Genomic DNA, 22,944 nt, shown 5'->3' on the forward strand with positions numbered 1-22,944 from the left:
GAGCAACAGCCAACAAGATGATTGCCACATTTGGAGCAGGATCTACCTACCCTTCTTGAGCACCTGAGATCACACCCAGTTTTTGTGGGTTTCATGTTGATCAGTCTTCAGTTTTCATTGTAGTTTCCGGTGAACTATTATTTGTCTTGGTTTTTTTCCTTTTTAGCCATGGTTTTGTCAGTTTATTTTCAATCTATGAGTTTGATTGTCCTTCTGGTATTTCCGCCCCTCTACAAATACATTGCTAATAAGACTAAACTTTATAACCTTAAAATAAAAGTTAAATATAGACATCTAAATATGATCTGGGTGGTAGAAAAATAAATTTTGCATTTCATATTCTATTTATTTATACAGAATAGCACTATATTTCATGCTTTATGGCATAATGACTAGTTACAAAGTAATCTATAATATTTTTCAATACAGATACATTAACTTTAAAGTGCAAACAAATATTTCCATAATTTTTGTGCTATTTTAACAATTTTTGAATGGTTTGAGAAAAATATTTCTCCTCACTAGTGAAATATCTGTTCTTTGCAAATGATTAGTCGAAATTTAATTATCATGTAAAATTTTCTTTGTTTTTTCAGAATTTTCTATTGTGACATCATGAAAAAGGTAACCCTGTTTGATGACCTAAAGACAAATAAAGAACTGAACTTTTTTCAAATCTTTGAAAATGAAGGATAAAATCATTAGACAAACAAGATTCCACCACTCAGATATTACGATATTTCTCCATTCTCAAAAGTTAAATTTAAATTATTGACAAAGCTAGGCAAGCCTCAAGCTTTAAATAATACAATTTAACTGTCTCCAGTGGAGAAATATTGTAACACACTTGTTATAATGGTAGAATCTATATTTCTCCCCTCCCCCCAAAAAGTACCAAAAATAATATTTGTTTTTGAAGTTACAATTTTAATAAAACAATTTTGAATTAATTGAATCTAAATTCAAAATAATTGTTAAGGAAAATCATTATTTTGAAGAATAGGAATATGTAAAAAGAAATGAAAAACAATTTTGAAAACAGTTGAAGTTTCAAAAGGTAAATCAACAAGAATCATTAGTTAACAAATTATCACAAACATGTAAAAAAAAAATACAAATCAACTCAGTTTCTCGTTTAAACATAAACATATATAATGATTACAATTGCAAGCAGAATGAATACACAATATGAAGGGACATAATATTTACAGAAGAAACATTATATAAAATGATAACAATTGCAAGCATAATGATATGAATTATGAATACACAATGTGAAGGGGACATAACTCTATGCAATTTTCTTTTCTATTATAACTGCTATGAAAATGTACAAAAAAAGCCAGATCAATACAAAGAAGAGGTATTTATCAATGGTCAAGCTACTGTTAATTCAAAATATTTTGTGATGTTATTATCTTTACAAAAAACGCTAGTGTATCAGGTTCACAATGATAAAACCATGTCATCCATAAAATTTTATAATCACAACAATTAGATTTTACATTTATGCCAATGGTCAATGACTCAAAATAATTTATGATTTGACAATATATAGAAAATATTACATGCCTTTTCAATATCATGGTCATGTCAACCAGAAACACCAATAAAATATGATAGCTCTGCACATGGGCTTAGGGTTGATATTGAAAACACCATATCATATCATATATAGACTTATTACAGATGTTTTTCTGATGGGGTTTGAGAAAGCCTATGCAACAGAAAGAATACTTTGATTGCAACACATATAAACATCTCACTTGTATTTACTACTATAATAAAGCATAAAAAAGATATAAATATCAGTTGAAAAATCAAAAAGTTTATAATTTTTTCTCATTTTTGCAAAATTATCCTTTGTCCTACTAGAATGAATAAACAGGTTTGTGAGCCAACTTTAACAAGACATCAATACTGCAAACAAATCATTAATGCAGTCTTTAACAAAAGGCAAGTGATTGTGGATTGGATCAACCCTTAATCGTACTGAGTAAAACAAATATTGAATGAATCTGCCTGTGAATAACAAAAAATGAAAAAAAAATAGAAATGACAGTAAGAGAGATTTACATGAACCATGTATTGGCTATTAACCAGAAACTATTTTTTTTAAAAAACAAGTAATTTATGGATGTTACACGTCTTCTGATTGGCCTCTCATAGACATAGTTTTGTCATGCGATCATGATGTCACCAACATTTTTTTCTAATTTACTCCTTACTAATAGAATTTATAATTAAATTATAAGTAATGATGTAATGTTTTTTCTGTCTCTTCCAAATAACTTAAAAAATAAGGTGCACACATTTAAATAACACGCTATTCAGTTGTTCATTCAGTGTGCATCACATTTTTTATGTTATTACAGTCATTCCATCAATGTTTTAAAACATTCTATAGTAGCATCAGTATCAATCTATCACAGAATTATTACAAAAATACTCATATCATTATTTGTTATTAGATCCTTAGGCCAAATAAAAATATGTGTGGTTCCAGTAACCCTACCGTCCCTACTTTTTAGGCTTAAAAATAGCCAACCCTAAAGATTTTATTGTCATTTTTCATTAAGCACTGTTAAAGTCAGAATGTTGCTCCCATAGACTCAATGTAAAAACAAAATATAAAATAAAAAAAAATCCCTACCTACCTACCCGCACTTTTTTTCAGATGTAACTGGAACCACACATACTTTTTTATTTGGCCTTAGTTGAGAATTAAGTTACAAGTTTCACCAAAATCATTTTAACAAACCATTCAAAACATTATGTAATCAAATTGTGTGAAGTAAAATACTCCTAATTACATTACTGTTTTTAAATTTAGATGGTTATATATCATGTATATAGGAAATTATCACAAAACTCTAATTGGCATACACTTTCTAAAGTTCACAGCATCATAAACAAGTTTCAAATTGATGTGAATGTAAAACATAAAGCCTCCTTAGCTAGGCATATCTGAAGTTCAACAAACCCATAACAACAAAACTTGAATTAATAAAAAAAAAGGAGATGTGGTATGATAATATTACAACTCTCCATCAAAGACCAACTGATGTTGAAGAAATCAAATATAGGTAACAGTTACTTCTAAAGCATATAGGACTTTTTTGGAAGTTTCATGTTTGTAAATAGTTTACTTGTAAAATATAGGTATAGGACAAGATAATTATATGAAAAGATAATCTTAACATTAAATTTAATTTGACATAAAACAACAAAGGTGAAATTCATATTCTTAGTAAATATCTAATCAGTCTACTTAAGTATAAAAGATATTATGTATAATGTCATTACATACAACAGATCAATATAAAAAAAAATATATGTACATCATTTACATGGGAAGAAGATACATTGCACTTATTAAGAAATCACTCGGAGGGTATGTGAGAGTGTCTGTCTACACTGTGTAGCATCACAGATGGATATAGGAACCCTCGAAATCGTCAGAATCGGCCCAGAGTGGTTACTGGTTAAGAGAAGCATGTGACGAGTTTAAAACGGGTTGAACTATTTATTTGATTTTTTGGTAGAAGAAAGTTATATCATATTTAAGCTAGAACGACCCTGCATTTAAAAAATAAACTGTTGTTTTCAGATACATTCGTGTAAATTAATGGCAAATAATTTTTTACAGTACAGTGAAAAGAATATGAACTTTTTGCTATTATTGTTTCTTTGCTTCAGAGGGTACTTATATCTGGTAGTGATGCTATACAGTGCTATCTTTTCATAAAATATAGCTGAATATACTGTGAATTAATTTTTATTCAATGGATACCAATTTTCTTGGATTAGTGGGTTAGGTTAACCACCAAATCAAATGTTCAAAGAATGACAAATTTCCTTAAGGCTTGTATGCAAACTTCGGCAAAACCATGAGAGAAAATACCAACAAACATGCAAGTATTCTTTTATCCACGAAAATTGGTAGCCATGAAAATAAGCGAGTCTACAGTATATGGTGATCATGGTGATTTCGATGATGAAAGTTTGCCATTTATTTAGGGAGCAATCATTCTTAATTCAATGTGCATCAAAGTTTACCTTTGAACTTGTTAAGTTTGAACTATTAAAAAATGACTTTCAGGCGTATGAAAAAAGAAACATGAAAAAAATCATGCAATAAAACAAAAAACATGAAAAAAATCAGATCTAACATGCAATAAAACATGATTTTTTTTTATGTGAATCTGAATAAATCAGAATACCTAACTAAGTTAAATTTCTAAGCAATAATGTAAATATAATGTAAACTCAGTTATTTTAATACTGTGGATTCATTTATTTTCGTGGGTATCAATTTTCGTGGATTAAGGAAAATTTGCATGTTCGTGGATATTTGATTTCGTGGTTTTGCAGAAATCTGCTTACTAGACTATAAAAAAATGTGATATTCGTTGAACAATTAATTTCGTGGTTTACCTGTTCCCACGAATACCAGGAAAATTGATATCCAACGAATAATAGTGAATTCACAGCCTGTTTAGAATATCAAAATGGACAAGATATCAGAAAAACAAAGACACTTGCATTTTGAATTTTGATTGCATTATTGTAAATAACACTTTCTGAAATAACAATAATTACTCACTTTTGTTCATTGCACAACAATGACAATACTAAACTTACATGTAAGCAATAATTTTTGAATTTACTGTATAATATATTTCATTTATATATTCCTGAACTAAAAAAAGAATCACAAAAAACAAGTTAAGCCTGACATTGTCTACCTATACAGCTGTGTTTTCTTTTTTAGATTGTTCTGAGTCCTGTTTTGTTTCTTCACCTGATTTTGTTATTTCTTCTTCGCACTTTGTATCTTTTTCTTCCTTAACGTTGTCTGCACTTGGTTTTACAATTTCACTATTAACTTTTTTAGAATCAATTTCATCTGATTTTATTGATACAGCATCTGATTTTACTGATTGCACAACTGATTTCACTGATTCTACATCCGATATCACTGATTGTACATTTGATTTTAGTGATTCCACACCTGATTTTACTGATTTCACATTTTCCTCCTCTGAAGACTGCTTGTTTCCTTTTATATCATTGTCTTCTTCCTTATTTACAGAAGAGTGTTCCATATCAGTACATTTCTCCTCTACATTTGTGGTAGATTCAGTTTTATTACTTTCTTCACTACTTTTCATTTCTGACGATTCCTTTTCCTTTATCTCGGTAGTTTTTTCATCTTTTGAAAGAGTTTCATTCTCTGTTGATTCACTTAGTAATTTTTCAGGCTTTTCACTCGAGACTGTTTTATTCACTGTATTCTTAGCTGTGGATTGTGGATTTTTTGGAGATTCCTCGACAGTATTATCCTCCATTTGTTCCTTTTCTTTTTCTACAGTAGAATCTGAGTTTTTATTCACATTGTTATCTAAGGGAGATGACTCTTCATTGTCATCCTTCAATGAACTTGTATCTTGATCTATTGATTCATCTGTACTAAGACGGGAATATTTACGAAGTGGAGGACTAAATTTACGAAGACCTCCCCGGCCTCGCTTCCCTCTTGAGAACTTTGTGGCTCTTGCCTCCTCAAGTGTGGCCATCATTAATGCCACATTCGCATTCATTTTTGTCCATGTAGGCGAGACAACATTTCTCGGTGGTGGATCGTTATTATCCTCATAATCAGAAACACTACGCAGTTCTTCTTCTAAGTCATCTAAATTATCATCCATAGTCTTACTTAAAGAATCAGATTGTTGTTTAGACAGTTCAGATTCTTGAGATGTTGACATTGGAGTCAAATTATCTCCCTTTGTTTCCATAGCTACACCTTCTTCACTGATTGCTCGTTTTCTCTTACGTGTTAATGCAGCCTCATTATCAGTAGACTCGTATTCCAGGGAGGTGGTTGCCTCAGGAGGTCCAGAATTAGATCTTGATCTACTAACAGGCAGATTTTCAGTGACTAAAGTTACCGATTTTTCAGACTTGCTGTTTGCAGATTCCCCTGCCTGACCATCCACTGTAATGCTTTTCCTTGAAGATTTTCTCAATGTTCTTGGACCTGTATCAGAAACTTTTTCTGACTTCTTTTCTGCGATAGTTTTCTTTTTCATTGTTGATTTCTTTTTTCTGTTACGGACATCAGACGCTTCTTTATTCAGGTCTATAATGAATGATGACAATGGAGACGAGCTGGCAATGAGTTTTTCTGCATGACGTCTTTTTATATGAGAGTTGCACTCCGACCTGTTGAATCCAGTGTATGCACAGAGCCTACATTTATACCTCTTCCAACCTAGATGCCTGACTGCATGCCTACGTAAACTAGAAATATCTGTAAGTTCAAGGCCACATTGTAGACATTTGTTGTTTTTGTAATCCACCAAATGATTTATTCGGCTAAAATCTAAACATTTTGATTTGTCAGGATCAGTGTCGGCTGAATCAACGACATACATCCTCCCAGCTTTTGACTTTTTTGGCGACTCTATAATCGTCTTTTTACATTTGACACTTTGTAATGGTTGACCTATTTCTTTGCTGACCCATATTTCCTCTATAATTTTGACTCCTTCCATATCTGAAGCAATCCTTGGTCTGTGGGAGTATACAGTCACTTCACCAGCTTTATCTTCATCGCTAGTTCCAACATTCTCTTCCTTTACATTTTTGCTTTCTGATGACTTAACAGATGCTTTTTCGCTTTCAACACACTTTGTTTTTATTTCCGAAGATGTTGGAATTTTACCTACTGATTTCCTTTTATCATTTTTTTCTGGTGTTTCAATTTTACCTTTCTGTTTAGACGCTGGAAAAGTTTTAACAGTTTTTATCTTTTTATCTCTAGCAGGAGACATTTTTACTTCCTCTTTAAGCTTCCCTTTTATGTTTTTCTCCACATCTTTTGGATTGCACTTTTTATCTGAATTTGGTGTGGTTTGACTTTTGCCAACAGGCTTCTGTTGACTAATATTATCTTTGTTTTTATCAGAATTTGTAGGTTTTACTACTTCAGCCACATCTTGAGATTTAGTATCATCGTCATTTTTCTTTGCCGATATCCTAGTCGACTGCCTCTTTTTCAATTCCCCTATTTTCTTGGCTGTCTGTATGCGAGTCTTCATTGACCTCGTTGCATACCTGGCTTTAGCTTTCATTACTTTATGTTTTGTTACTCCTTTTAATTTTCCCTCATTTTTTAAAATCTTCCCTTTATTCGCACGTTTTGTCCCAATCTTCAGAGTGTCCAAAGGATCAACAGGTTTTCTATCAGTCCAGTTTTTCGTGGACCATTTAGGTTTCATTTTCTGTCCTTGGTCCCCTTGCTTTGTTCCATCAATTTCATCTTTTCCCGGACTTTTCTTAGACACTGCAACTTTGGGTGGACTTTTAGTAGTTGGAGAAGATTTTTTACCATCAGACTTCTGTGTAGGTGAATTCTTGACATTTTTTCTATTCAACTTTTCATCAGGTTTACTCTCAGCATTTTTTGATGAAGATGATTTTTGTAATGTATCGTGTGATGTTTTTGTTTGTAGCGACTCTGAGGTTTTACCTTCTGACTGTTTTATGGCAACATTACCTTGACCTGGTGATTTGATATCAGTTACATTTTGATTGGTTGAATCCTGTGAATCATTTATAGCAGACTGACGTGTTGAAAGACGAGATCTACCTTTTATGTCAGACTCTTTCTCATCTCCCTTTCCTACGGCTTTCTCTGTAATTAATTTTCCTCTTGATAAACTTCTTGTACTTTGACATGATCGGACACTTTCTACTGACAAATCTCTGGATGTATCTCTTTGTGTTCTGATACTTTTCCGAGACCTAACACTTTCTACAGACAAATCTCTAGAGGTATCTCTTTGTGTCCTAGTACTTTTCCTGGACCTAACACTATCAATAGATGAATCCCTTGATTGAGGCTGCTTTTTATCAGAACTTACACCAGGTTTTTTAATGCCATCAGTTGAGCCATCCCTGGATGGCGTGCTCTGTGACCTTCTGCTAACTGACCGTGATCGTCCAGTCTCTGATACAGCTAATTTTTTACCACTTGGTACTGCGGTACTTCCTTTTTTCACTGGAGATCCTGTTTTTTCCGTTGTGTTTTCATCGTCTTTCATCTGGCCTTTTTCTATTGCTTGTAATAGATTACGTCTTGCAAGCTCAAGTTCTGACTTCTGCTCAGGTGATTGTTTCGTAGAAGACTCAGAACCAGATTCAAACATTTTTTCACATGCTTTCCTGGGCGATTTACTTGGCGAATCCTTCTTTGGACTGGACACGACTGCCCTCCTTTTGTCATGAAACCTTGTCCTCTGGGCAGGTGAATGATAAAATTCAGCTGACCTTCTTGTACTGATGAATCTCTGAGCAGGAACAAAGTTTCGAGACTTTTCCTTCAGTTTTTTCACCATTTTATTTTTACTAGTATTTGATTTATTCTCGTTCATTTTTTCATTAGTCTCTGTTTCTTTCTTTAAGTTTTCCTGCATCTTCTGCTGGAACTGCTTGGAGACAAATTTCCCGCCAATTCTGAGTCTGTTTGCTGATGCTGCTTTTCTTCCCTCCATAGATCTTCCTCCATTATCAACTTCTGATGTATTGTCACTAACGTCATCTTCAGTGTCTTTCGTGTCCCTACTTTCTGCCAACTTTTGAAGGGTCTTTTTACGACGAGATGCTACTGATGTGGTAGAAGGTGACTTAGAATGCTCTTCTTTCGTAAGGCTGTTTTTCGTAACTTTTTTCTGTGATTGGTCAGCAGCCAGGAAACCACATTGTTTTGCGTGCTCTTCGTAGTTTTTCTTTTGCCAGAATGATTTATGACAACCATCACATGTATTCATTTTCACAATCGTTTTCGTTACTTGATTCCTACGTGCAGTTTTCATGGTACTTTGATTTTTGTCTGTGGTATGTTCAGAATCTTCTATTTTACTAAGTTCGTTAACTGTATATGCAAGACCCCGTAATTCAGGTCTCATTCGATCAATTTCCTCTTTAGATTTCTTGTGATTCAACAAAAGATGACGTGTCAGACCCCAAAAATAGTCGAATGTTTTTTTGCACATAGTACAAGGATATTTTCTCTTTGTGTCAGAATGAATTACATGCATGTGTTGTAGTAGTGTTTTCTTCTGTGTGTACTGTAAGTTACAAATGAGGCACTTCAGTTTATCTAGGTCACAGTGACCTAACTGACTTAGTTCAGACAATTCTGATCCATTTTGTGTTTTGACAGGCCTTAAATCATTAGATATTTTTGATGTTTGAGATTTATCTGGAGATTTATCTGGAGATTTCCCAGTTTTGACTACATCAGCATAAGAAGATGAACCACTTGATTTTTTTGACAATTTGTCCACAGTAGAGTCCTTTTTCTCAGAAATTTGTTCTTTATCTGGCAACTGGGTCAAAACAACTTTTACTGATTTAGTTGGTTCTGTTTTTCCGGATTTCACTGTAGAAGAAGTGTTATCTACTTTTTCTTTTAGTTTCTGTACTACAGTGCCATCTGTTTTAGTTTGTGTTTTGTTACTTTTACGTTTTGACTCCAAGACTGGTTTGACCACCGTCGCAACAGATTTATTCTGAACTTCACTGGCATTATCTCCAGTAGCTTTCTTATCTACGATCTTTTTGGGTGATGAACTTGATTCTGAATTTGAAGAAGTGGCAGATTTTTTCAGGCCATCTACGATTTTTGTTAGTGCCTGTTTTTTTGATTTTTTGGCTTTTTCTAAAATAGCTGTAGCATTAGACACCACTTCCTTCCCTGATGTAAGAGGTTTCTCAATAACATTAACATTGACTGCATTTTGTGTGTTTTTTATTGCACTGGTGACTACAGCTGAGGAAGATTGAATCATGTTTTGTTTTTCCACATGAGTAGCAGCTTCTGTATAGTGTTTATAAGCCTCGGAGCTACCTTGAAAAGAACCAGTCAGTATCTGTTCTAACACAGTTTTTTCTCCTTCCTTTGGAATTATTTCCACCGGAACAGATAAGGACGGAGAAACTGGACGTACAATTACAACTTCCTCCTTTTTCTTAGGTTTCTTTTTGGGAGTGTTTTGAAAAAATGACTTGTCTCCGCAATAAATTCTTTTATGAGCAATGAAGTTAGGTATGGCACGGAAAAGGTTCTTGCAATGTTTACATTCAAATATGAAGTCACATGACTCCCGTAAAAGATGACGAATTTCTGGAGACCCATAATGTACAGCATTCAGGATTTGGTCCAGTGTATTTCCTCCTGCTTCTATTGAATTACTGATCACGGAGAAATCAATATTGTCAATGGGATCTTCATCATCACTTACGTCAGACATTGTCACAGATTATCTGGAGAAAAAAAAAATAATGTTAATTTCTTAAGGTGGAAAAATAAAAATCTCATGTTTAATGTTTAATAATGTACATGTCATGCATGTGGGCATTTTTTTTTCTTGTTTGAATTGTTTTACATTTTTCCTATTGAGAGATCTTTCATTACAGTAATATTACATCTACGGTGGATTCTAATCATCGTGGATTTAGGAAAACCAAGAATTTAAATGTTCCATGATATGCAAATTTGTAGTATCATTAAATGCAGACTTTTGAAAATCATGAAATTAAACATCCATGAATATGCAGGTTTACTGTATTCCACAAAAAATTGGTAAAATAAATGAATCCACAGTATACATGGTATATGGATTTAATTTTATGATTTTTTAAAATAAGCAATACTTGGATCTCAGAATATTCAATATGACAGCATTTGGAAATTAAAAATCTATACAGATCATCGTTGATTTGCATACTTGGGTATTTGCATACCTGTGTATTTGCATACCTGGGTATTTCAGTATGTTTTGTTGGGTTCTTATATATATCCACTCAATTTTCAAATAGTTACAGAATTTCTCCGGAAACATGTTGTATATATATGTGCCTGTCTGAAGTCAGGAGCCTGTAATTCAGTGGTGTCGTTTGTTGCTGTGTATCATATTTTTTTTGTTCATCATTTTGTACATAAATTAGGACATTTGTTTTCTCTTTTGAATTGTTTTGCATTCATTAGTTGAAAGCCTTTTATAGTTTACTATGTTGTATGGGTTTTGTTCATTATTAAAGGTTGTATTGTGACCTACAGTTGTTAATATCTCTACCATTTGGTCTCCTGTAAAGATTTGTCTCAGTGGCAATCATACCATAAAATTGAGAATGGACATGGGGAATGTGTCAAAGAGACAACAACCTGACCATAGAGCAGACAACAGCAGAAGGTCACCAACAAGAAATTCCCGCACCCGGAGGCGTCCTTCAGCTGGCCACTAAACAAATATATATACTAGTTCAGTGATAATGAACGCCATACTAAACTCCAAATTGTACACAAGAAACTAAAATTAAAAATAATACAAGACTAACAAGGCCAGAGGCTCCTGACTTGGGACAGGCCCAAAATCTTCTTTTTTAGATTTGCATAGTGATTATTTTCTATCCAAATATGTGCCCAGATTGTTTATTTGTATTAGGTCCATTTCTATTTCATGCAGCTTGTATTGTTAAGTACAAAAGATTAAATTTGGTTTACCAATACACGGATGATTTAATCAGTTCAAATTTAAATCATAACAAGAATGTGTCCAAAGTACACGGATGCCCCACTTGCACTATCATTTTCCATGTTCAATGGACCGTGAAAATGGGTAAAAAATATAATTAGGCATTAAAATTAGAAAGATCATATCATAGGGAACATGTGTACTAAGTTTCAAGTTGATTGGACTTCAACTTCATCAAAAACTACCTTGACCAAAAACTTTAACCTGAAACTCACACTTTCATTTTCTATGTTCAGTGGACCGTGAAGTGGGGTCAAAAGTTTAATTTGTCTTTAAAATTAGAAAGATCATATCATAAGGAACATATGTACTAAGTTTCAAGTTGATTGGACTTCAGCTTCATCAAAAACTACCTTGACCAAAAACTTTAACCTGAAGCGGGACAGACGGACAAACGAACAGACGAACGAACGGACAAACGGACGCACAGACCAGAAAACATAATGCCCCTCTACTATCGTAGGTGGGGCATAAAAATACTGAACTCTGAGGAAAATTCAGAAAGGAAAGTGCCGAATTAAATGGCAAAATCAAAAGCTATATCAAATCAAACTTTTATTTGGTACAGGCATTTTCTTATGTAGAAAAATGGTGGATTAAACCTGGTTTTAAAGCTAGCTAAACATCTGTAAGAACATTCTCTATGAGATGGGATGCCATTTTCTATGCAAACTGAAGAAATGGATTTTTCAAATCAGTGAATATCAATCACAAGTGTAAGGCGACCCTATGTTTTAGAACAGTATTATGTCCCTTTAAAATGGACTGTTGTAAAATTAACATTTAATTACTATTGTTAATATGAATTATTGATAAAAATTGTTGTTTAACATGTTTATATATTTAGTTACATTATGGTGCTATAATTCATTGAATTTATTCTCATATTTTGTTGAATTTGCAACTTATAATTTAGTTATAGAGTGTTTATATTTGAATAGTATTTGTTAAATAACTGATGATTTAAATAATTGTACTGGGCTTGTTTTCATAAGCCATTTGGTTGATTAATTTACAAGTTTGCGAAAACTATATTTTATTGTTAGGAGTGTATGTTGGCAAAGACAAAACTGTTTGTGATCATTTAAATTGGAGTGGCAAAGTTAGTAAAATTAAGTCCTTATTGAATATGTGGATGCAGAGGCAATTGACAATACAGGGTAGAGTGAATGTTATTTCCTCATTATTTATGTCAAGATTATGGTATTCTTTGTTTGTAACATCGATGCCAGATCAAGTTTTACAAGATATTAAAACTGCATGTGTTAGTTTTGTGTGGAATAATGGTGCACACTTAGTAAAATATAACACCATCATTGATCAAAAGTGTAATGGAGGTTTACAGTTACCGGATATTGAATCAAAGATGTATGCATTTAGATTAAAAATTTTAGCCAGGTTTTTAGACAAGAATTATAAAGTGCTATGGAAGTCTATATTTAAATATTTTATTTCAAAAATTTTAAAGATGAACTTATCAGAAGAAATATTATTCATTTCTTTACCAGAAAACTTGAAGTGTATTCCTAATGTTTACAAAGAAATGTTTAAAGGTTTTGATCTCTTAAGAGATGATATTGAATTTGATCTTAGCACTGAAAATGTATATGATCAACCCTTATTTTGTAATCCAAATGTGTTGTTCGATGGAAAAACTGTTATATGGTATGATTTTATAAATGCTGGAATTGTTCAAGTAAAAGATATATGTTATGAAGTTATAGAGGGGTTTTTACCAGAAATGGCTATAGTTGAGATGATACAAAATGTAACTAATCATTGTGATATTAACAGTATTGTAAAAAGATATAATACTTTAAAAGTTGTATTGCCTAAAGAATGGACAAAAATTATTCATAAAAATATTCATAGGAGAAATGTTTCTCGCTCTATAAATATTAATGTCATTTTCAAAGATAAATTGTCAGAGTTTTCTATGTGTTCGACAAAAGAACTGTATTTGTTACTTACTAGTAAACTATGTCAGCATCCTATTTGCTATAAAAAGTGGACAGAAGTTTTTGAGATTGAAGAGAATGATCTTTGTAAAGTATGGAAAAACGTTAATTTCTATCGGAAACCATCTATTTTAATGGATCTAGATTTCAAAATAGCACATTATTGTATTTTCACAAATTCTAAACTTATGACTATGAAACTTATAAATTACAATGTATGTGATGTATGTGAAAAGGAAGTAGAAAATATCACTCATTTATTTCTATTATGTTCTGAATTAGTAGAATTTCATCTGTTTATGCAACAGAAGTTGTCAGTTTTATTTGATAATGTTGATTCTGACAAAATTGATAATTTAGTGTATGAAGAGGTATTTATGTTTGGTTTATTTGGATCTATCAAAGGCGTAAATGTAAGTTTTGTCAATTTCATGTTATCTGTAGCGAGATATTGTATCTTCAGAAGAAGGAATTTACTTAAAAATTTAAACAGTAATGTTGATCTTATTAGACTATTTAAATACACTGTAAAACATTATATAACTTACCTGTATGAATATTTGTGTGATGCAAAATGTATGAGAAATGTTTTTGAGAAACACTTTTTAAAAAATAATATTCTGGTACAAGAAACCGAAGGTGTCATAACATTTAATTTCTAATTATTGTGCTGATTATATATATGTGATTATACTTAAAACATTGCTTTGTGATATTTTTGTGTAATATGTAATATATCTGTTGTATATATATGTTGAAGAATTGAATAAAGATAAAAAAAGATTAAACGACCGCTTATTTTAGCTTTTTAGTAAGAGCTTACTGGTGTTGCACACCTCGCTGTCTAACTGGTCTTGCACAGACCTCAGTCACTGTCTACACGTAAGGTCCAGCACAGACTTTGCTGACTAACTGGTCTTGCACAGACCTTGCTCACTGTGTACACGAAAGGTGTAATGCATTTCACTGCATCTAAACACAATGTCGCTATTGTGTCTAGAATTATAATGCATCTAGACAAAGGTTAAAATGACAGATTAAGCTATGTCACTTTTATGTGAATTTTAACTTGCTTTTTATATTCATGTTTCATGTTTTTATCTTTACAAATTGTTGATATTTGTTGAATTATGTAATTTGCTAATAAACTATGAAAACTTGCTAGTGTTAAGTTTTGCAAAGCCAAATATGAAAGATCAGAGACTCAGGATTCCTATACCTACTCTTTACACGGTCTGGGGTAAAATATGTTAAAGTTGACACAGAAAATACGCAACGTAAAAACCCCTCCGGTTACACAAGAAATGTTATAAACAAAACAATTCAAATGAAGAAATGGGATGAAAATAGGATGATTTGTCAAAAAGGAGATTTTCACCTCATTAGCAGGTGATACAATGTAGGTACAGCTGGATAGATTTTAAATGTTTTAAAAAATAAATGTACCAGTCACACCACCAAAATTCAAACTTAATCTGTATTTTGTGGTAATAAGCATTGTGTATAAGTTTCATAATATTTGATTGAGACAAACTCAAGTTAGAGAATAGAAACAAAACATTCAGCATTTTTTTTCATTTGCCAATGAAAAATCAATGAGAAAGAAAGAAAGAAAAAAAAGAAAGAAAGACAAAAAAACAGAATATAGATAAATTGGTCGTTTTGGGGTGGGACACAGCTTGAATTAGAAGGTAAAGTAAAGTTCTCCCTTACACAGCTATTGTTTTGATTCACACTGTAAAAATCATCATAACAATACATTTAATGTCAATACTCACTGTTCAAAACTTCTATTCCATCCAAGTTAAGACCTGTTAATATCTTCTATTACGTCTATTTCATATCCCTGTAGAGAAAAAAAAAACTTGCTCATGACTATAATATAGAATATTCAACTATCATGTTCACCATGTAATCTGATTAATTTCCTTATTTTATCAGCATGATCAGTAAACATTGTCTTAATGACAAAAAAATTAAAAAACACTGGTACACATTTTTATATAGGGGGAAGCTGAAGCCTGCTCCAAGATGTAGAATTTTCTAGCTGTGTTGAAGATATATTTGTGGCCTTAGGCTGCTTTCTGCTCTTTTGTCGGGTTGTTGTCTCTAAGACACATGCATTCTTCATTTTCATTCTCAAGAATAGAGAAAAATTCTCCAAAAAAATAAAGGATACAGAAATGAACGTGATGAAGGGTTTTAAGTTTATCAAACGCTGGCTTGTGACCACTTGACTTGCCTACAATCTATTTTTTGATATTGTAAAATGTGCATAAAACATGTGTAGTAAATATGTATTTTAAGTATACCATATTTACTGATTTGTAATGTTATAGATTATATATGATGCAGTGTTTTAGCAGTGATGTTTAGGACATTACCGTACATGGCAATGGAAATGGTCACCGTGTCTGTTAGTATCAGAAATAGTACTGTCTTATTGTTAAACATTGAATTGGTGCTTAGCAGGCTGATATGAAAAGTTTATCACATGCTTCGATTGTTATCACATGCCTTTCCGTGGCGTAACGTTATCGCATGGCATTCCTGTGATACTCTGCAAATTCTGGAAAATATACCTCAATGCTACGTTTTCAGTGAAAAACATTACAAAGTAGTGTACAAAACTACAATTTGGATACTGGAAAGTTTATTGTGTAAAATAATCAAAAAAACAAAAAAAACACAAAGAAACATGCGGCTCTTGGGCTGATATTGAACCTAGGGCTGATAATACATGCGATATGAAAAATGCCATGTAATAATCTGATATTATCATATACTTAGACTAAATAACATATGATTTTTACCGTATGATAATAGCATTAAATTAAAGTATTTTCCATATTTTCCGAATTGGTGCTTAGCGGGCTGATATGAAAAGTTTATCACATGCTTCGATTGTTATCACATGGCATTCCGGTGATACTCGGCAAATTCCGGAAAATACACCTCAATGCTACGTTTTCAGTGAAAAACATTACAAAGTAGTGTACAAAACAATTATTTGAATAGTGGAAAATATATTGTGTAAAATGATTAAATTAAATTAAAAAAAAAAAAAAAAATATTAAATAAATGCAGTTTTCAAGTTTTTCTGAAACATAATTTAGAAAGTTACTTTAAAAATGTTGAATTTTCCAAACAATGTTCATTATGTATGTTGTTGAATTATTTTTTGTCGATTCGTCAATATTTAAATGATTTTTTTTCCTCAGTTGAGGCATATGATAGAAAGATTTCATATTGAATGTATCAAATTTTGGGTCCAACGTCCGTGAACTTTTTACTCTTTCAACTTCTTTTCGGGAACCACGTAGAAGGATCAATATATTATTTTTCTCTACTGTTGAAGCATATGATAAAAAGATCATAACATGTCATTTTTCATATCGCATGTATTATCAGCCCTCGGTCAATATCAGCCCTCGAGCCATGCGGCTCTTGGGCTGATATCGAACCTAGGGCTGATAATACATGCGATATGAAAAATGCCATGTAATAATCTGATAGTATCAAATATCAGAATGCAAGTTATTATTATTGTGATAGTCAACCAGTCATATAATTCACATTTATAAAAGCTTGCAATAATTTCACATATCGTTGTCAGTATAATATATATTGATGCCACTGTCATAAAAATCAGAGGTTTAAATTAGCTAGTTTTAAAACCAGGTTTAATCCACCATTTTCTACACAAGAAAACACCTGTTACATGTACATGTATCTATTTGTTTGGTGTGTTCGTGCTTTTGATTTTGCAATTTGATTAAGGACTTTCCTTTTAGAATTTTTCCTGGAGTATTTTTTGTGAATTTACTTTTTTCTGATTTACAATTACTCCTTTTAATATAAAATTTGAATTTTACCTCTCCAGCTCTGTTTTCCCGGATGATTTCACCAATCAATGTCAGTACTTATATATACTTTTATTCTGAAATTAGAAAAGACATGATAGATATATAAGAAGATGTACATGTGGTATGACAATGAGAATACTCTCCATCCAAGACACAATTTGTAAAAGAAAACCATTATACATGTTTATATAGGTCAAAGTACAGTCTTCAACAAGGAGCCTTGGATAACACCGAACAGCAAGCTATAAAGGGCCCCAAAAATTACTAATGTAAAACCATTCAAACAGGAAAACCGTATTTAAATTAGTTGTTAGACAACAGAAGACCCTAGTAGGATCAAACCAAAGGCTTGAAAATTGTATTTACTGCTTCTGTTAGAATCATGCAGCATTTTACGATTAAAAGTAAAATCACAAAAATACTGAACTCCGAAGAAATTTCAAAATGGAGAGTCCCTAATCAAATGGCAAAATCAAATTTATGATAAAACACATCAGACCCATGGACAGTTGTCATATTCCTGACTTGGTACAGGCATTTTTAAATGCAGAAAATGGTGGATTGAACCTGGTTTTAAAGCACTTACCCTCTCATTTGTCAGTCATTCCCAAAAAATGGGTACAATTCGAATGTAGACACTGTTAAAAAATAATTTTCAACTGAGCAGAGAGAGAGTGTTGTTTTCTTCTGTGTCTATATCTAGTCTGTCATTTTTAAAATTTTTACTTACACCATTTTAGTTGTTTTCTAGTTTTAGCATTTTTTGTAAGACAAGGTAAGTATGAACGTATCGGAGGTTAGTGTTGTATAAAGTCATCTTAAAAATTGCATTAGAGAAAAACACAAGATTTAAATCCAGGCTCATGTGAAATGGGTTACATTTACCACCATAGCAAACTGATTTATACGTATTATTCTGTATATATTGAAAGCAAATACCAATTTTAAGGTCTGAATTAATATAGTGTTTAAAAAATAATTCAAATCAGTAGTTTTCACAATTTATTTAGTAATAAATTTAAACTAATGAAATGTTATGCTGTATAATATTTTAGTTTCATAATACAGCTTTCCAGGAAAAACCCTATTATTTATGTTTTGAATCACTTGTATGTATTTTTTATGCTTGTATTAATCCACACCCCCATCTTTGTTACGGAGGTTGATATCAAACCAGTATCTGAATGCTGATACATAGTAACACTTAACTCTTTAATGATAGCTTTTCTAAACAATTTATTGACATAACAAACTAAAAAACTGTTTTCTATCAAGTTATATGTTTCTTTTAGTCAAATGGACTTGTTCTTGTCAAAATCTCCGTAACGATTCATGAACTTTCACTCAAAAATATGTTTTACCTAAACCGAATACTGTTCAACTTAATTTTATTAGCTCTATACAGATAATGTCATCTCCCTTCACACCATAATGTATGTATTATACTCAACTATGAAGTTTTGGAGTCAAAATAGTTTCATTTCGAAAATTTCTATCCTCCGTAACGACATTTAAAACCTCCATAACGGACAATTCCAGTTCTTACCAACAGCAAACATATAAATGAATGTAAATATTGGAATTAAATGACAAACAAGACAACAGAATTAAACATTTTTCTTAGTAAATCGTTATCTAAAAGGAGTAAAGTCCTGTTAGAGAAAAAACACTTTTTTTCCTTAAATATCTATCCTCCGTAACGTAAATCAATGATGTCGTCTATGATTGACATCACCTTTTGATTTTTATTAGTGATAATTGATGAACTGATTTGGCATCTATAACAATGTACAAGAATTTCAATTGGTATGATCGTGTTTACATGCATCTTTAGATTTTTTTTTATTTGCATAACCTCCGTTACATACATTGATGAGTCCTAAATAATCTTGAAAATGTTTGCCATAAACCGCTGTTTAAGTTATGATTGTCGTCGTAATTACACAAGTTGTGTTGTAGACTATTTTAAATCTAAGAAAATGGCTGATATAACGTTTATTAAACGTTATAATGTTGCTCTCATAATAGGGAAAAAACAAGTTAACCTACCTTTCTCAAAACAACATTTTTTTTTCTCAAAATCTGTATTTTGTTTGTCTGTTTTCTTTATAATAAATGATGTCTGCTACAAAAATGACTTTCGGCAGTGTCGGCAGCCGCTTATACTGATAAAAAAAGTCTGACAACTTAACTGTAAATAACTGCGTCACGGAGGTTATTTAAACGGAGGTTAATTTTATTTACATTATACATGGAAATATGTAACAATATTGTTGAGTTGCTTTCTCAAAACTGATTATTGAGAAGCTTTATGGGTGCTTTCAATGAAATAATCATCATTTTGATTTGTTCTTGGTTAGTACGTTCCAAAATACGCGTTACGTAGGTTGGATTCTTATATGCGACAATCGAAAAAAAGAGAAAGAGAAGATTTTTTTTGATTTTTCGTTTCATTGCAATAAAAGTTAAAGGCAGAATTTTAAAATTTGATGTATCAACTTTGCTTAAAGTCACTTTGGGCAGGATTTCCAATCATATAAATATGTTTTGATTGTACCTAAAGATACGTTACGGTAGGTTATACGTTTATCGGCGACATTGGTGTAATGGGTAAATCAAAGTGTATATTATAACTTTTGATTCTAAAATATTTTTGTGGATAAAAATCAATATAGTGTCAAATAAAAAAAGCAAATCTAATCATGATTTAGATGAAATAAAGTATTTTAATTCACACCGATATTTGGAGTTTTTCCTGGCGACATTCGGAATTCGTGTGATTTCCGTATATTGAATAGAAAATCACACAAATATATTTACGATATACATCACAAAAGAATATAATTTTATTGTAGTATACATATTAATCACTTAGAACACGAAAAAGATTATCTGTGACATATGTTAAGCTTGCATTTTGTGGTTATTTGCCGGCGACACTGAAATTTTGTAATTGTACCCATTTTTTGGGAATGACTGTTGTATGACAGTCGCATCAAATTCCATTATAAGAGCAGACTGGTTGGCTAGGATTCATTATACTGTGTACGGGTAAGGGGTTCCTGTGGACTGTTACAATGTACATTTTTACCTTCTGAACTTACACAATAATAATATGACTTAGCGTGTCAGTCTGTAACAAAGCAGGGTTTATATTGATATCCTTTTACCAGGCTTTCGTCCTGAATATGCATTTAATTTGCCAATGGACTTTAAACAGCAATCATTCTGTAAGTGCCTGTCCCAAGTCAAGAGCCTACCCCTCTAAAACACATTTTTAATTTAGTTGGGTTTTATTACTTTATTTTGCTTCACCTTAAATATGTTATCTATGTGGTGTTTGGTGGACTGATGTCTTTTTTGCTTATCTAACTTTTGTTTCGCCACTGTGTTCAGTGGCAGATCCAGCCATTTAAAAAAGGGGGGGTTCCCAACCCAGGACAAAGGGGGGGTTCCAACTATATGTTCCCATTCAAATGCATTGATCGGCCATAAAAACAGAGGAGGTTTCAACCCCCGGAACCCCCCCCCCCTGGATCCGCCAATGGTGTTGCTTGATGCAGTGTTTTCTTTGTAGTGATTTGTTGACCATTCAGCATTGTTTGTCTGTTCATCTTTTACTTTTAGCCAGGGTTATGATAGTGTTTGTTTTTTTCTTCTTAAATCAGTGGTATTCGTTTTAATACCTATTTTCACAACATTCATTGACATCGCTTATTCAATATTAACTGCTTTAACATGCACAAGATAAGGATAATTAGAAGAATCACATTCAAGTTTTAACCAATTTGATGCTATCGGTAGCTGAAAAATCACCCTTTGGCTTTAACGCCCGATGATAAAGAGCATTACATATAAAATGCGAGGTAAAAATTACTAAAATATTGAAATTTTCAATAATAATGATAATTTGGCAAAACCTTTCCGATTTACACAAAATGTCAATATATTTTTATATTACATATATGATTGTCATTGAAGATGAAAAAAGGCCAAATGGTCATGAAGGCCAAAAAATAATGTAATGTATTAGTAAAATATAAAGGGTAAAAATAGAAATGTTTCTTCTATTAATAAGTGATTTTAAACATCTGTGGAATATAACATACATGTACATGTAGAGAGCATATATGTTATTTGTATTGGGTTTCAAAAAATAAACTAGTTATAAAATAAAGTCTCAATAGAATCAATTGATTTAAGGAAATTTGAATTAGCATAGTCCCAAAGGACCAACCATTGACCCATATAAACTTTAAGTGGGTCAATGCATAGTCCCAAAGGACCAACCATTGACCAATATAAACTTTAAGTGGGTCAAGATGGCAATTAGAGATTCAGGAGAATAAGATTTTAATTAAGCAGCATGAGTATAAATAAACAGATGTCTTAGAAACCACTTATCTGTATGTATGGATGCTATCACGACCTGTGTTAAAATATTTACATTATTAGTAACGTATAAATCTAAAATTTAAAAGCGCCTTCAGATATAATAATAACTGTTTATATGTACATGATGTCACCAAGCAAGAAGTTACACCACTGAACTGTTTCATAAAATTGAGAATGGAAATAAGTAATGTGTCAAAGCAACAACAACCAATCCAAAGAGCAGAAAAACAGTCCAAGACCACCAATGTGTCTTTCACACAGCAAGAAAATCCCACACCCAGAAGTAGGCTTTAGCTGGCCCCTAAAAAAAATGTGAACTAGTTCAGTGAAAAGTAGCACAATTTTTTTTAGGGTAAAAAGTAAAATAACTAAAATACCGAAATTCTGAGTCTGAGGGAAATTCTAAACTGAAAGTCCCTTAAATTATGCTTATCAAATAGCAAAATCAAAATCATAAGCTCAAACACATCAAATGAATGGATAATAAAATTGAGAATGGAAATGGGGAATGTGTCAAAGAGACAACAACCCGACCAAATAAAAAACAACAGCAGAGGGTCACCAACAGGTCTTCAATGTAGCGAGAAATTCCCGCACCAATTGTTATATTTCTGACTTGGTTCAGGCATGTTCTTAAATATATATATATATATATGTAGAAAATGAGTATGACTATTACATGGCTAAAATGAGTATGACTATTTCCATGATTTCAGGGTTAAAATAGTTTTCTTGGGTCACATCTGAATCAGACTCAGCAGCTCATTTAAGTTCAACTTTTTGTAAATATTCACAAACAGTACATAAAATATAACTTAATTACCTATTCTGTGATTTAACATATAGGATTTTTGAGTAGTGTGTCAATAAATATGAGACGTGATTATTTTCCTCATGGCATTTTTCTCATGATGTGCCGACACAATTTGGTCACAAAAATAGGATTTGTTTACCCTTCTAATTATATTCTGTGTCGCTCATATGTAGATATTCTGAAGTAATAATGCACTACAATACTACTTATCTTACCACAATTTTCATTGAATTCTATAAAATATCTAATATTTTGAATTTTTGGAGCGTACTAGTCTTTCTGAAATCAGCCTGGTGACTTCGTAG

General features: G+C 32.0%; 1 protein-coding gene across 1 annotated transcript; it reads right to left on the reverse strand.

Moving 5' to 3' along the window:
- Positions 1-325: 325 nt before the first annotated feature.
- LOC143054693 (uncharacterized) lies at positions 326-22,943 on the reverse strand. The gene is made up of 4 exons (XM_076227710.1): positions 22,855-22,943; positions 17,440-17,504; positions 15,343-15,410; positions 326-10,335 (listed from the first exon to the last, which is right to left on the reverse strand). Exon 4 carries the CDS (start codon positions 10,320-10,322, stop codon positions 4,749-4,751), a length of 5,574 nt encoding a protein of 1,857 aa, XP_076083825.1. The 5' UTR covers positions 10,323-10,335; positions 15,343-15,410; positions 17,440-17,504; positions 22,855-22,943; the 3' UTR covers positions 326-4,748.
- Between the last annotated feature and the right edge of the window lies 1 nt (position 22,944).

This window comes from Mytilus galloprovincialis, chromosome 12 (genome assembly GCF_965363235.1).
Source record: "Mytilus galloprovincialis chromosome 12, xbMytGall1.hap1.1, whole genome shotgun sequence".
NCBI classification, from domain to species: Eukaryota; Metazoa; Mollusca; class Bivalvia; order Mytilida; family Mytilidae; genus Mytilus; species Mytilus galloprovincialis.

What these genes read in the sequence shown, in the direction of transcription:
- LOC143054693 (XM_076227710.1), bottom strand. Translation starts at nt 10,322, where the DNA reads ATGTCTGACGTAAGTGATGATGAAGATCCCATTGACAATATTGATTTC.